Raw genomic sequence first — 14947 nt, forward strand, 5'->3', positions numbered from 1 at the left:
ATGATCTTTTGGCAGGGTATGTGTATGGACTGCAATCTTGCTGTTCTTGCTGGGTATTTTAGGAGCTTGTTCTATTATCAATAGGTTTGCCTGATTGGCAGGGGAACTGTTTGGCCTGCTTATTGCAATGTTCTTCATGCAGCAAGCTATTAAAGTAAGATTATAGTGCTTAGTTTTTTTAATCGATTATTTTTCTTGGGTTAATGTAAAATTAAAAAAGATGAAGGAATACATAGAGACTGTGCATTTTGTCATAAATGATCAATTGGATGCAACTTGGTAGATTGATTCCAATTTCAACTCATGTGTTGGATTTTTAGGGCATTGTGGATGAGTTTCTTATACCCCAAAGAGAAAATCCAAACTTAATGGAGTTTTTACCTTCATGGAGGTTTGAAAATGGGATGTTTGCTTTAGTTTTGTCATCTGGCCTTCTGCTTACTGCACTGAGAAGTCGGAAAGCATGACTGTGGCGATATGGATCTGGTAAGCATGTTTTGGATTTAGTTTATGCTTGAACTGACTTGTTCTAGAGCAACTTTAGCAGTACTTCTTCTTACTTGACTGAAAGAAAGAGAGGCATCTTGTCCATCCATTCCGGCAATAAGTCATGGTTCTTAACACAATTGTGAATGAGAACTGGTGGCCCTTCTCTTGCAGACATGATTTTATCCACTTTACAGAAAATATGAAAATAAATCTTTTGCAGGCTCGCTATGAGGCTTCTTAGCAGACTATGGTGTGCCATCGATGGTTCTAGTGTGGACTGCTGTTTCCTGCATACCATCTGGTAGTGTTCCAAGAGGGATCCCTCGGCACCTCTTCAGCCCAAATCCATGGTCACCAGGCGCCTATGAGAATTGGACAGTAATCAAGGCATGTCCAAATCACCCTTGCATTTCCTGATTTTTTTTTTTAATGTTGATAAAGGAACAATTTGTTCTTGTTTATATTGCTTGCTGTTTTTTTCTTGATTTTCTATTTGTGCAGCCCATACAGATCTTGGTCCATTATGAAGAACTAGTACTGATAATTTGTTCTTAAAATTGACAGGAGATGCTAGATGTGCCCATTCTCTTTATAGTTGGAGCTTTTATTCCAGCAACAATGATTGCAGTTCTTTACTATTTTGACCACAGTGTAGCATCCCAACTTTCTCAATAGAGAGAGTTCAATTTGAGGAAACCACCGTCTTTCCATTATGATTTACTTCTCTTGGGTTTCCTGGTAAGCAAACCTTCTTTCATCCTTTTCTTTAGCCAATTACTGAAATCTTTTACTTAATTATTTTTACTTCGATCCATAGTACATATTAACCCTTGTTGCAGACCTCTAAATTCTTCTGTTCAAATTTCAGGTCATATTGTGTGTTCTTCTTGGTATACCACCATCAAATGGTGTCATCCCACAATCTCCAATGCATACAAAGTGTTTGGCTACTCTTAAGCACCAAGTAAGGCAACCCAAAGCACTGTTTTTTTTTTTAATTTATCAGTAGTCACTCTAAAGGAAGAAAAGCCCATATGGGTGGCTCCCTTCGGGACTCCTTTCATTTGGTCATTATTAAATAAAGAAATTGTAATTAGAGCCATATTAGTATGTGAGACACAACATATAACCATCAACATGTTATGCTTTACATCAATGAACCATGTTTCCATAAAAAAGGTTGCGTTCAAAAGAAGGTCATCTAGAATCATGAATTCGAGTTCGCATTTGTTGGAGCTTTGGGTCCATCACTTACTTGGACCCTTCAATCATGAACTTACTTAGGCTCAATGCGAAAAGAGTACTAATACAAATTCATTACACTAATAAATAATTTGTATTAGTATTAATAAACAATTACATCAAACACAAATTCATTACAACCATCATTTAGGCATGTGGCAGCGCCCCGACTAAAAGTTGCTCCCGCCCAACTAGCTACTTGACCATTTATTTTCCACGGTCGGAGGAAGAAGACGAACAAGAAGAAACTGCCGTTAATTAAGACTTCACTTTTGAAGATGGCACGGCGAATTATTGATGGTGGGTCCAGGGAAGTGCTGATCCTGAAGATCCAACGAACAATAGCACACATAACGCTGGTTTGTGTAGGTCAATCATCCTGTTCAGATTCTACCACAAAACCATGGGTCTCCAATCTCCATGGATGTTGGGTGTGCAGGGATTGAGATAAGTTATGGACGCATGGGAATTCGCATGAGCGCCTCATACAAGTTTCACAAGTCCCATCCCAGCCGTATATTGAGAATATCTCTCCCTCACAAACAAATACGAAAGATATTCCCAATACACAATACGATGTGCATGTGGGGCGCGATCTGAACTCAGTGCAGTGCATGGTCCTACAAAACTAATAAGCACCTCACTACTACAAAGATATTCCCACCACCTATGTATTCCTGCATTTTTTTTCGATTAAAAATTGTCATTTTCCAGTCCACCAAACCATTCATCGTTTGGCATTTTCACTCCATCGTGCTGGGGACAATCCAGTTTCCGTCACCATCGCTTCTTGGAGATTTTGGGTCTTTTAATCGTCAACCACCACCAGAATTAACCATGGTTGCTTCCTCACCAACTCCCTCAGAGGGACACACTAACCCTAGTTAGGTTAGTCGACGTTTTCTCCATTTCTTGTGCGTATAAATATTTACATGTCTCCACTGCAACCGGTCACCCATCACCTTTTCTTCATCCATACTTCTCTTTATATTATACACCCCTCGTCTCGTTAATCAAACACATTTTGGCCGGAAAAAGGCGAGATGCCGGTAGAAGGTGCTTCAGTTTCCGGCCAAACTGTATGTGTTACGGGTGCGGGAGGTTTTATTGCTTCCTGGATTGTTAAGCTTCTCTTGGAGAGGGGTTATACCGTCAAAGGAACTGCTAGGAACCCAGGTTGGGCAATTGGGTCTGATCTCTTTCTGCGTTGATCTCTCAATTTCTATTTCTTTTGATGATTAGGTATCTTGTTTGTTAATTACAGACGACTCGAAGAACGCTCATCTATGGGAGCTGGAAGGGGCCAAGGAGAGATTGACTCTCTGCAAAGCCGACCTTCTCGATTACGAGAGCCTTCGCGCCGCTATTAATGGATGTGACGGAATTTTCCACACTGCCTCCCCTGTCACTGATGACCCAGTAAGCTTGGGATTCTGTGTCTTCTCTTTCTTTTATCTCTGTTAATTAACGTGTTCTGACGACAACGTTGGTGGTATGGTGGTGGCGGTGAAGGAGCAAATGGTGGAGCCTGCCGTGAACGGAACCAGAAATGTAATTAACGCGGCGGCAGAAGCCAAAGTTCGTCGCGTGGTTTTCACGTCCTCGATCGGAGCTGTCTACATGGACCCCAATCGAAGCCCGGACAAGGTCGTGGACGAGACGTGCTGGAGCGACCTCGAGTTTTGCAAGAACACCAAGGTCGGAGGGCCTTCTCATTGACCATCTCGTCCATCTATCTTTCACGATAACGTTCAAACTGACTCGGTTGCATGTTGGGCAGAATTGGTATTGCTACGGTAAAGCGGTGGCGGAGCAGGCGGCGTGGGCGGTGGCGGAGGAGAGAGGGGTGGACCTGGTGGTGGTGAACCCGGTGCTGGTTTTGGGCCCGTTGCTCCAGTCGACAGTGAACGCCAGCATCATCCACATACTCAAGTACCTCACCGGCTCGGCCAAGACGTATGCCAACTCCGTTCAGGCGTACGTGCACGTGAAGGACGTAGCCCTGGCTCACATACTGGTCTTCGAGATGCCCTCTGCCTGTGGACGGTACCTCTGCGCCGAGAGCGTACTGCACCGCGGCGAGGTCGTCGAGATTCTGGCCAAGTATTTCCGGGAATATCCCATTCCGATGAAGTAAGTTCACCGTCAATCCGAGATCAAATCTACGCCCTACAAATGGGAACATCTCCCGAAATTATCAGTGGAAGATGTTCCCAATACACGATTGGGTTATGCTCTGGGGTGTTTGTGGTACTCCCTTGTGGCGCATATGTGAATTGACTGAATTCCGTCGATCCTCATAATTGTCAGCAATGGCGTCATGGTCAACATGACGTTGCAATAATGAAATACTCACGAGTCACGAGTTGGTAGCTCGTGACTCGTAACTCGTAACCTTGTCCCCCGTCATCGTTACGCCAGATCTTACGTCGGATGAGGAATAACGTGCTAACTGCCAAGCGTTTATGGGCCGGCGCACCCAAATACTTTATGGGCTTCTGATGCACTGATTCCCAGAGCCCATTATGGGCTGAGGATCATTTCCACTTGGATGGCAAATGGATCCTTTTACCTACTACTACAGTAAAACAGAATAAAATATTAGAATCTCTTTCTCTTTGGATCTCATCGTGGTGGGTTCGGGTCTCGGGTCTCGGGTATTGGACAAAGCGTAGAGATGAATCGAACTGCTGAAGACATTCTAGATTCTAACCTTTGGATTTAAAGCCATCATCTTCATCATCATTATGCCCAATGGGCTCCCAACTCTAATCTCCATCTTTTCGATTATAGGTAAATTCCATCTATTTTTCAATTATAGGTAAATTCCATCTTTTTTTAGTTAATTAATTAAACCCAAAAGAAATTTTCATAAAAAGACAATAATACCCCTTTATCTGTCTTGGTCTTTTTGAATTTTCACACAAGGAAATAATCCAAAATGGGAGCTTGATGAACAAGCACAAAACAAAGAAGAAGGCCTTCTATTTCCAGTAGTAGGTAAACCTACCTTTTACTACCTTCATGGTCTTTGACGTTGGGTTCTAAACTCCAATCAATCAATTAAAGTAGTATCCAAAAACACTTGGAGGGAAAGCATCCCCACCTACCCCCGATGTAGCTCCCTCCGTCATCACCACCAACACCCACAGTTCCAACTGGGCCCCGCCTATTCGGATATTGGACCACCAGTCCAAATCAAATGGTCCCCCGTTGGATTCTGTTTACATTACTGGAGTGGTTTCTTATCAAAGTACCAAACCCTGATGTTGATGTGTGGACTGTTCACTACAGGTGCTCAGATGAGGTGAAGCCAAGGGCGAAGCCCTACAAGTTCACGAACCAGAGGCTGAGGGACCTGGGGCTTGAGTTCACGCCGGTGACGCAGTGTCTCTGCGAAACGGTGAAGAGCCTGCAGGAGAAGGGCCACCTCCCAGTGCTCTCATCTCAGATCGACGATGCCCTTCGCATCCATTCTTGAGTGGGCTCATCTGACGTGGGCCCAACTCAACAGACAACAGAATTTGAAGGTTTTTTTTTAAGTAATGGGAGGCCTTTGTAGTTTGTACCATTATCATGGATTTGATCCATGGATCACCTTGAAAATTGTAATAAATAAACTCTTTATCTGTTTTAACATCCTAATGGGTTAGGCAGATAGGCCCATATCGTGGAGATTAATCACCATGGCCCACCATCAGGTTCGCTATGAGGATGTGGGCCCAGGTCCGGTTAAAGCCCGGCAAAGAAAGGAATCAAAGGCTGAGTCCAGGTCCAGACTCAAGAGGCTGACAAAGTCAGGAAGGAAGTTGGGCTGTCGATTTGTGGAATTGTTTTTTTTTTTTTTTTTAAATTATTCGGATTGGAATTAGACATATTTGTTGGCGATTGACCACAAATAAACTACACGCATGGAAAGTTGGTCGCAAGTCGTTTCAGGATGTAATCATAGAAAAAAAGGGTTATTTACTTAAACCTACTCTATGGTTGTGTATTATTAAAATACGCTTATAATTTGCAACCATTTATTTAATCAACCTTTCGTGAGGAATCATTTATATTTCCATTTGGGGATGATAAAGTGATCTCTTAAAATAAATGGAAAAACCGAAAAGGTGATTCAGGTTTTTTATTATTCCTGGCGGTTCTAGCATTATAAATGTTTTATGCCTTTCTCATCAGACCAAATTATAAGAGAGTTCAGATCTGTACCTCACAACGTCCCACAGTATATTCCCGCCCTACATTGGAAACATCTCCCCATCATCAGGAGATGTTCCCAATGTACGGCGGAGATGCACTATGGGACATTGTGGGGCACAGATGTGAACTCATTATAAAAGAGCTATTAGGACTATTTTTAGAATAAAAAACCCTGAATTTGAAATTACATCAGCCCGCATAGGGCACCCCCCACAGATACTCCACCATGTACACCCTAGTATGCATTGGGAACATCTTCCATATTTGTCATTGGGAGATGTGTCCAATACATAGTTGGGATGTGCTGTGGGGCACCAATGTCAACTCCCTCAATTCATGCCTTTTCATGTTGTACTCGTTGAATTCGGCTTCAGTCAGGGCAAAGTCTGTTCAAGTAGCCTTTACAGCCTTGCATTTGAGAATATCTCCCTGTTTATGTGTTTTATGGTGTGCGCATAGGCTTGCCTTGACAGAAGCTGATCTCGCACTCGTTTTAAGCAAGGTTCAAAGTATCGATACGATACACATATTGGCAATATCGTATCGGTACTTAAAAACGGCCAAAACTCTTTTTTTTTTTCAAATTTTGGTTTTTTAGAAAGCTAAAAATATATTTTTTATTATTAAAAACAAGTTAGGATTCCAAAACACCTGGAAATAGGCATTTCGAAACGTATCGTATCAATACTTTAAACCATGATTTTAAGAGATCATGTGGCCATTCCCAAACAAAAATACAAATGATGATTCATAATGAAAGTTCATTTAAGTAAAACGGTTGCACTATAAAGGTGTTTTAATAATATGCTAATGGTGGGAGGGAACAACTGAAATCCAAAACTTCAAAAGGTGTCTTCATCATCATCATCATTATAATCTGAAATTATTATACACATTTATTAATCTAGATAAAAGGCCATTACATAAATTTAGTCCCAACTATCTGGGTATACAGTTATAACCTTTACATGATGTTAGAAGCAGTTCGAGCAATAGAGAGATTCAAGATTCATAGCAAATATACCATGTAGCTGAGCATGATCACCTCCATAATTGGAATTAACATGGCACCCCACAGAGCGCATACAACAACCCATCCCAGCCGTATATTCAGATCATCTTTTCTTGACAAATATGGAAGATGTTCCTAATGCAAGCTGAGATGTATATATAAGATTCATATGAAGTATCAATATAAAACTCTGAAGGTGTTTAGTTTTGTTTATGTTTATTCAGTAAACATTTTGTACTTATATGATTGCAAAAGCGAAAAATACATTTAATAAAGACATTTATAACACATAGACACCATTAAGCACTGTAAAATATCAACCCATTTCAAAAAACTCCAAAATGAAGCTTCAAATCAACAATTCTATATATGAAAATACATTAATGACATTGTTCGGTGGTTGTAGGAAATGACCCAAATAATGTAGTCCAACCCTTAAAAAAAGGAGAAACTTCTGAAGTCCTACCAACTGACGCGGTTCTCCGTGCTTGCTTATCTACATTTCTCAACTTTAATAGATATCAAGGAATCAATTAAGAGACGGAATTTGAAGTGACTTCGGGCAGAAAGTCCACCCACTTTGTACTGAAATCCAGCCAAATAAACTTCAACTTTTAATTATTTCTTTCGGTGCGTCAATTATTCACACAAGATTTAATTACATTTTGCATTAATGTAAATGTACCAAAGTACAAGTGTGAAAAATGCAAATGTGGGTTTACCTTTTCTTTGCTTTGGAGTTTGCTCTATTTTGCTTTAGAGTTTTATTTTATTTTATAAGAAGGGTTTCACTATAATACTGAAAAAGACATGATACCGAACAAATTTAAAGCCATATGTGACCAACCAGGTGGTATTCATGAAAATGAAAATTCATGGGATGTTTTAATTGGTCAAAGCTCTTTTCCTATCATGTGTTTATGATATTATAGATTTTTCTTTACATTGTAAACAAACAAAATAACATATGAAATAAAAAGGTAAATTACCTAAAGGGAAAAATCTATGATGCCAAAAGACATGGTACCAGAAGAGTTTTGATCAATCAAATCCATCAATGAATTTGGATAAATACCGTCTGGTTGGTTATTACATTTATGATACCAGTTTATTGGTCACAAGTTTTTTAAATATGATGTCTTTCCGATATCATAGTTTAATCAGCCCCTAAGGTTTTTGAATATCATATATATATATATATATGCAAATATACATATAAATATATACATATGTATATATAAATGTGTATAGTTGCATAAATATATGTAAATATATAAAAAAAGCCCAAATTCTTGGGCCTGAGCCCAATCCGTGTAAAATTTCAGGTTGGGACGGTTTGGGCTCAGGATGGACCTGCCCAAATTATTTGCCACTGAACGATATTATCATCTAGGCAGTCACTACTTATATAAGAGGCTTCATGATTTGCGTTTCCTTTGGACATCCCTTATTGTATATGCTGATTTCTTTCTCTGCTTTGTTTCAATTATTTTCTCATGCCTGTTATGTTAGTACTATTTTGAATCCAGATTTTCTCCTCATAGAATCCTCCTCACACCTGCCTCATAGCACTTGCACCTGTGCATTGGAAACATGTCCCCATGAATGAAAACATACATACAAGTATGGAAGAGTAGAGCTGTTCACAGGTCGGGTTGGGTCGGTTTAGTAGTGTTTTTTCAACTGACCCGACCTAGTCGGGTTACCTATAGACCAAACCAAAACCGACCACCTATTAAGTAAAATCGACCTGGTTGGTTTGAGTCGATTTGGGTTTCAACCAACTCCAAGTTTGTGCAATGCACATGAAGTCAAAGTGCTAATATTATATATAATATTTCAGAATATTTTTTCTGGAAATATATATTTAAAACCAAAACATATATACAAATATATCGAAATATATATTTTCAAATTTCTAGTAATATATATCTGACATATTTCAAAACATATGTTTTTTCAGATATATTTATTATTTAAAGCTAAAACATCTATATTTAACAGATATTTTTTCACATAACTCGGTTTGTTCATCTTTGCAACCCGAAACCGATCGATAGTGAAGAAAAACCGGCCAACTTAGATTGGGTCGGGCCGGGTTGGTCGGTTTTATTTGTGAACAGCCCTAGTGAAGAGGAAATCCAAACTCTACTATTCTATCTATGTGGTATTGTTTTCAGCCCTCCAGCTACCCCTTTGGTCTGGTATAATTTTTGAAAATTTGAAGAATAGTTAAGAGCAAGATTATTTTTTGGTCAAATCTAATTGAAGAGGTAATGAAAAGTGAATTTCTAAAAATTTCACCGATAATTTAAGTAGGTTCTAAAACGTTAAGAGTATTTTATGTAATTTTTAGATACCTTAGGGGTACTTTAAGTAATTTAATCAATAAATTTATACTGCAAATAGATGGGTTTTTTGGGAGTTGACTAACTTTTCTACATTTGTGTTTCAGTAACGTGGCTTTTGTACGGTAAAACAACTTTCCCTTGGGCACCACTTAGGTAAGTGATACTCATCTAGTGGTGGGTACGTTACTTTCCCACTCCGGGGGGTGGGGATATTAAAATGTAACTAATGAGACAAAATTGTTCATTAAAAAAGTTTAAAAGAGAAAAAAACTACAAGGATAAAAATGATAATACATAAAACTTACTTGGACAAAATACACTTACCTGGGTAAATGTGACCTAGGAAATACTTATCATAAATTGTGATCTGGTCTTTTCCCGTTTGCTTTGTGGCAGGTCTAGCCATTAAAAGCCAATGCATTGAAAAGACGTGAGAAGCCTAAATCGGGCGATTTTTGGGAAGCTCTAAATGGAGCTTTTGTGATTTTTTTTTCTATTTGTTTTCACACAGAAAGACACATATTAATTAAACAGACTTCAGACTGCTTAGATCTTAATGCAAAAGCTCAATGCCTCTTTTAATTGTTAGAACTACCAGAAGATTTTTCCAAAAAAAATGCCAAATGACCCCTTAAATTATTGGACCATTTAACAGATTATCATTTTTTGTATATTTTTTAGGGAGAATGATGGTTCAGCCCAAGGACAGAATTTGTAGGATCAAAGTACATTTGGGGTAGGTGCCAAACTTGGAATTGATGCCCATACCCACCCGAAATTTGTAGACTCAAAAAGTCAAAAATCCACACTCTATTCACTCATACCCGTTCATGAATTGACATTAATTCCGAATTAACACCGACCCCAAATATACTTTTGAACCTAAAAATTCTGACCCTGGGGCTGAACCTTCATTCTCCCTAAAAAAATACGGAGATATTCTTTATTAGGGATGTAATTTGTAGGGGGCTACTAATAGACTATCTATCAGGGGCTGTAATTTCAAATTTGTGGACTGCAGTGTACTATACAATGGCACCTATGGGTATTGTGCCGGTCAATATCATCTTATCGTGCCGAAAAAATGGACCACGTACTGGTTGAATTACTTATGTTTGTGCCGGTCAATATGATCAGTGTGGGGCCGAAGACATGGACCACATAGTGGTGGAATTTCTGGTTTCAGTATATCTTGTCATTTTCACTTTCAAGTTTTCCATCATCAACCTGGTTGCTTGTGAGAGATTTGCAAAAACACATGAGATCTTGCATTAGAAAGGAAGGAAATTCATTTGAATTATCTTTCAATGTTCAATAGATTTATTTGGTCTTTTACACACAAGGATATATTGACTTGTAGGATTTATCAAAAAGTCTATCGAATCCGTTGATCCGTCAATAATTTATGCATAAAAAATGATTTTCTTTTATTCTTGGATTGGTAATTTATAAAAATAAAATAATAAAAAGCAATTATCTTACTACAATCAAGCTCAAGCTCAATTTGAATTAGATATTTGAGTTTGAGCTCGAGTTCGGTTCGGTTTGAGTCGAAAACTCAGAAGTTCAAGCTCAACTACCTTTGATTGTAGGTCTTTCAAGCAGTCGAGGTTCTAAGCCGAGATCTACCTCAATTGCCGAGGTGCCAAATCAAGGTCTCCCTCAACTGTGGAAGTGCCAAACTAAGGTTTCCTTAGTAGGTGAGGTGTCAAGCTAAGGTCTCCCTTAGTTGACAAGGTATCGAGCTGAGGTCTCCCTCAGTGACCAAGGTGCTGAGCCAAGGTCTCCCTCAGTGGTCGATGTATCATCTAGCTCAAGCTCGATTTGAATTAGAAACTTGAGCTTGAGCTCAGCTCGGATCGAACTCGACTACCTTTGATTGTAGGTCCCCTAGCAACCGAGATGCTGAGCTGAGGTCTCCCTCAATTAAAGAGAGTGGCATTCTTGTAATTTAAAAGGAGAGAGAGAGAGAGGGAGAGAGTGGCATTCTTGAATTTGAAAGAAAAAAAGCAAAAAAAAGAGAATTGGTAGAGATCGGCATTCTTATAATTTTTATGAAAAAAGGCAAAAAATAATGTTAAGTTTCATTTCCCTCATCCTCAAGGCCTTCTTAGATACTCATTTCAGCTTAATATTTTTATATAGATATGTTAAAACGAAATATTGTACAATTGAGCGTGCAAAAAAATGGATTCGCACATAACTTCCTTTTACGATTGCCATTAAAATGCCCACTATTTATATTTGTACCACCAAAACAGTCCTTTACAATTGCCTTTAAAATGCTCGTTATTTACAATCGTGCCACCAGTCATCACTTCAGCTTCTCCTCTCTCTCTCCAACGCTCTCACTTTACGATCATTGGTGTGGGGCCCTCGTAGGTTCAAATCAGCCCTCCACAACTAGACATGTTCATGGGTCGGGTAGCCCGATGGCCCGGCCCGCACCCCAGTCGGGCTTGGTCATGTAATTAGGCCCACGGGCCTGACCTCGGGCCTAACGCAGTAAGCCCGACTATGTTTCGGGTCGGGCTCAGGATTTATCAAAAAAGCCCGGCTCGAGCCCGACCCAACTCAGCATTATATATTTTATAAAATATATAATATGTATTTTATATATTATATAATATGTATTTTATATATTATATAAAACATTTATTGAAATACATATTTATAATTTAATATATACATTTTTTATTCTTTTCTTTATAATTTATCTCTCTCTCTCTCTCTCTATATATATATATATTCAGCCACTAGTATGGGCTAAATTTTGGGTTCGGGCCCAGGCCCGAACTTCGGGCTTTTTATGAGGGCTAGGATCGGGCCCAAGTTGTAGGCCCGATGGTTGGGTCGGGCTCGAGCTCAGGCCTTAGAAAAATCTATTAATATGGAGTGAAAGGCTAGCCTAACCCGACCCATGACCAGGTCTACCCACAACGTCCCACAGCACATCCCCGCTATGTATTATAAACATCTCCCTATGATGACATCATCATTTCTGATATTATTATCGGGAGATGTTTCCAATACACGGTGAAGATGTGCTATGGGATGTTGTGGGAGGCAATCTGATGGGGGGCTGATTTGATCTCGCCTTCCTTGCTTCAGCATCCTTAAATGTTACCTACAATAAAAACCAACCCCCGTGTATATATTTATGTAAAATATTTATAACAATTTAGTTTGCAATAAATAATCACATATTTATTATTTGTAGAAATAAGATATTATTTAAAATTAACTTATTTACATCAACAATTTTTAAGAAGCTATATAGTAATTAGCTAGCATATTAAGACATTAAGATAAGTTGACTTATTTTTTGATAGTTACAAATGTAAAATAGTAAAAATAATAAAATAAACAACAATTGATTTAGTAATTAAAAGATAGTAATTGCCTATTATTTTTCTTAAAATTTTGGATTTATGGATCTTCGACATTCTAAGATTTTTTTTCTCTTATATCTGATACATTTATATCAAAAACATTTCAAATTTCATTGATGAATTATACATCCAAGATTTGAAGTTTTAGAATATCATCAAGATTTTTTTTTGATATTTTGTTAAATCAGTAAAAAAATTTAAAAGTGTTTTCTTGAAAGAACAAATGGGGATTCTATGATTAGATGATTGACATATTTTTTTCCTAAATATTGTTCACTAATTCATTATTACTCAAAAAACAAAAATACAAAAAAGACTAAAAGGTGAAGATGATAAGTGAATGACATATCTATTTAAGAGTAGATGGCTAAAACACTAAAAAGGAAGATACATATTCAAGTCTCTTAATATTCTATTATTTGATATACAAAGTTTCTGCTATGATTTACTTTGGCCCTCAAATGTGCAAATATGCCTTTTAATGATCCTTGAAGTTTTATTAACAAATTCTGTATTTTTAGTAATTATTTGATTTATTTAAATTTGTTAAATATCTGAGCAAAATATTCTCAAAATTTCTCCATCTCTACACGGCAAAACATTTTTTAATATCAAAATTCCGAACCATGATTAAAAACAAAGTCGTTTTTTGCTAAGAGATTAAAAACAAGACCTATATTATTCAATATTGTACAATTACATGGACTACATCATAGACTAAAAAATTATTAAACTATTCCCAGTACCATTATCTTGACAACAAATAGTCATCCTACCTATATTATTCAATAGTCATTTTGAATCCCTTGGATATGGGTAAGCTTGTTTTCAACCTTGTAGATGTAGGACGGAAAATAGCAGTGTTTAGAAAACCAGACCAGATCAGTCAGTCGAACCGGTTAAATCGTGACCTGACCCTTTGACTGGTTTGGTTATACACTGAAAACTGTACTTTATAATAAACCAGTTAAAACTGCTTTGACTGGTTGGTTTAATCAGAAAACCATGAACCAATCCTAGTTTTATAATACCGCTCAGGTCATAAAACCAACTCTTTGTTTGCATTTATTTATGCATTTTAATGTATTAATTTGTTGCTTTAATACACACTTATTTTGAAGAAAATATGAGTTAAGGGACTTAAACCCCAGTCTTTTATTGTGAAATATATTATATGTAGTATTTATATGACCGGTAAAATATATGTGTATGCCACGTTATCATGGTTCAACCTCTAGTTTGACTGCAATCGAACCTCTAACATGTGATCTTCTCCTTTTTCCAGTTCTATGTCCAATTCAACCTCTATACTTATTATTTTGTTTATCCCATGTCTCCTCATCTTTGTTTGTAGGGGTCATTATTTGGTGTAATGGTATAAACCCAGGCTGGCAAGCGTAATAATGCATGTTTGAGTCTGAGAACAACCACTTTGTTCAAAAAGTGTCTAAGGTTAGGTCTATATCTAATCCACTCCTCTCAAGACCCCAGATAACTGGAACCAACATTGGATAACGGCCTCTGCCCCTAACGATCAACGCATATACATCTTCTAAATCATACTGATCTCCTCACTAGAATTACTTAGAGCATAACAAGGATTCGCGAGGCATCTCTCCCACAGTGGAGGTACAAGATTAGCCCTGACAAGATTGGGTTAGTTGAATGCAATAGCTATTTAGCAGGTTGTGGAACCAATAATAACACTCTATACCAGTCATAAAATACAAATGGAACACAACTTTTCACTGTCACTTAACATTTATGACTGGCATGAGGTATTATCATTGGTTTCACATCCCGCTACATAGCCATCACGTTCAACTAATCCAAATTAAGATCGGCATGCACCCTTCTCCTGTTTCAAACCTTAAGTCTCTAATAACCCATGACTAATCTGACCCTAATATAATCTGTATAAAACTACCATAATTCTACTAAATTAAACATAAAGAAAAAATTATAATATATATTATAAATAGACAAAAATAGATATCATCTAAATCCCAAATCTCAATCCATTCTGAAGAATTAACACTCCAATTTAAGCGAATTCTTTGGATCCGACTTAAAACGAGTAGTATTCAAATTTGAATAAGATCGAATCTGGTTCTAGTATGGAACACTAGATGAAGAGCTATTAGTATATGAGGCTGGAAATGGTACCAGATTATCCGAATTCAAATCTGATCCGTTTGCAATTGGATCATATATGGATCTACTCCCATCCAATCCGATTTACATGTATATGCTCATAT

General features: G+C 37.8%; 1 protein-coding gene and 1 pseudogene across 2 annotated transcripts; both read left to right on the forward strand.

Annotated features, from left to right (window-relative positions):
* LOC148789733 (boron transporter 1-like) lies at positions 1-1502 on the forward strand (annotated as a pseudogene).
* Positions 1503-2569: 1067 nt separating this feature from the next.
* LOC104610717 (cinnamoyl-CoA reductase 1-like) lies at positions 2570-5768 on the forward strand. Of its 2 annotated transcripts, none has more exons than XM_010277469.3 (5): positions 2570-2907; positions 2996-3150; positions 3244-3429; positions 3512-3864; positions 5026-5768. In XM_010277469.3, the coding sequence occupies exons 1-5, from the start codon at positions 2775-2777 to the stop codon at positions 5210-5212; spliced, it is 1014 nt and encodes a 337-aa protein (XP_010275771.1). In that variant the 5' UTR covers positions 2570-2774; the 3' UTR covers positions 5213-5768. The 2 variants fall into 2 exon arrangements, 1 of the variants encoding a protein (XP_010275771.1); XR_016079516.1 differs by having other exon boundaries at positions 2671-2907; positions 3512-4731.
* Positions 5769-14947: the final 9179 nt, after the last annotated feature.

Source organism: Nelumbo nucifera, chromosome 8 (assembly GCF_055504915.1).
Source record: "Nelumbo nucifera cultivar China Antique chromosome 8, China Antique-T2T, whole genome shotgun sequence".
NCBI classification, from domain to species: Eukaryota; Viridiplantae; Streptophyta; class Magnoliopsida; order Proteales; family Nelumbonaceae; genus Nelumbo; species Nelumbo nucifera.

Bases quoted from the DNA above. Each gene is read 5' to 3' on its own strand.
- LOC104610717 (XM_010277469.3), top strand. From the start codon at position 2,775: ATGCCGGTAGAAGGTGCTTCAGTTTCCGGCCAAACTGTATGTGTTACG. The intron at 3,151-3,243 runs GTAAGCTTGGGA...GTGGCGGTGAAG, and splicing joins CCCCTGTCACTGATGACCCA to GAGCAAATGGTGGAGCCTGC. The intron at 3,865-5,025 runs GTAAGTTCACCG...TGTTCACTACAG, and splicing joins GAATATCCCATTCCGATGAA to GTGCTCAGATGAGGTGAAGC.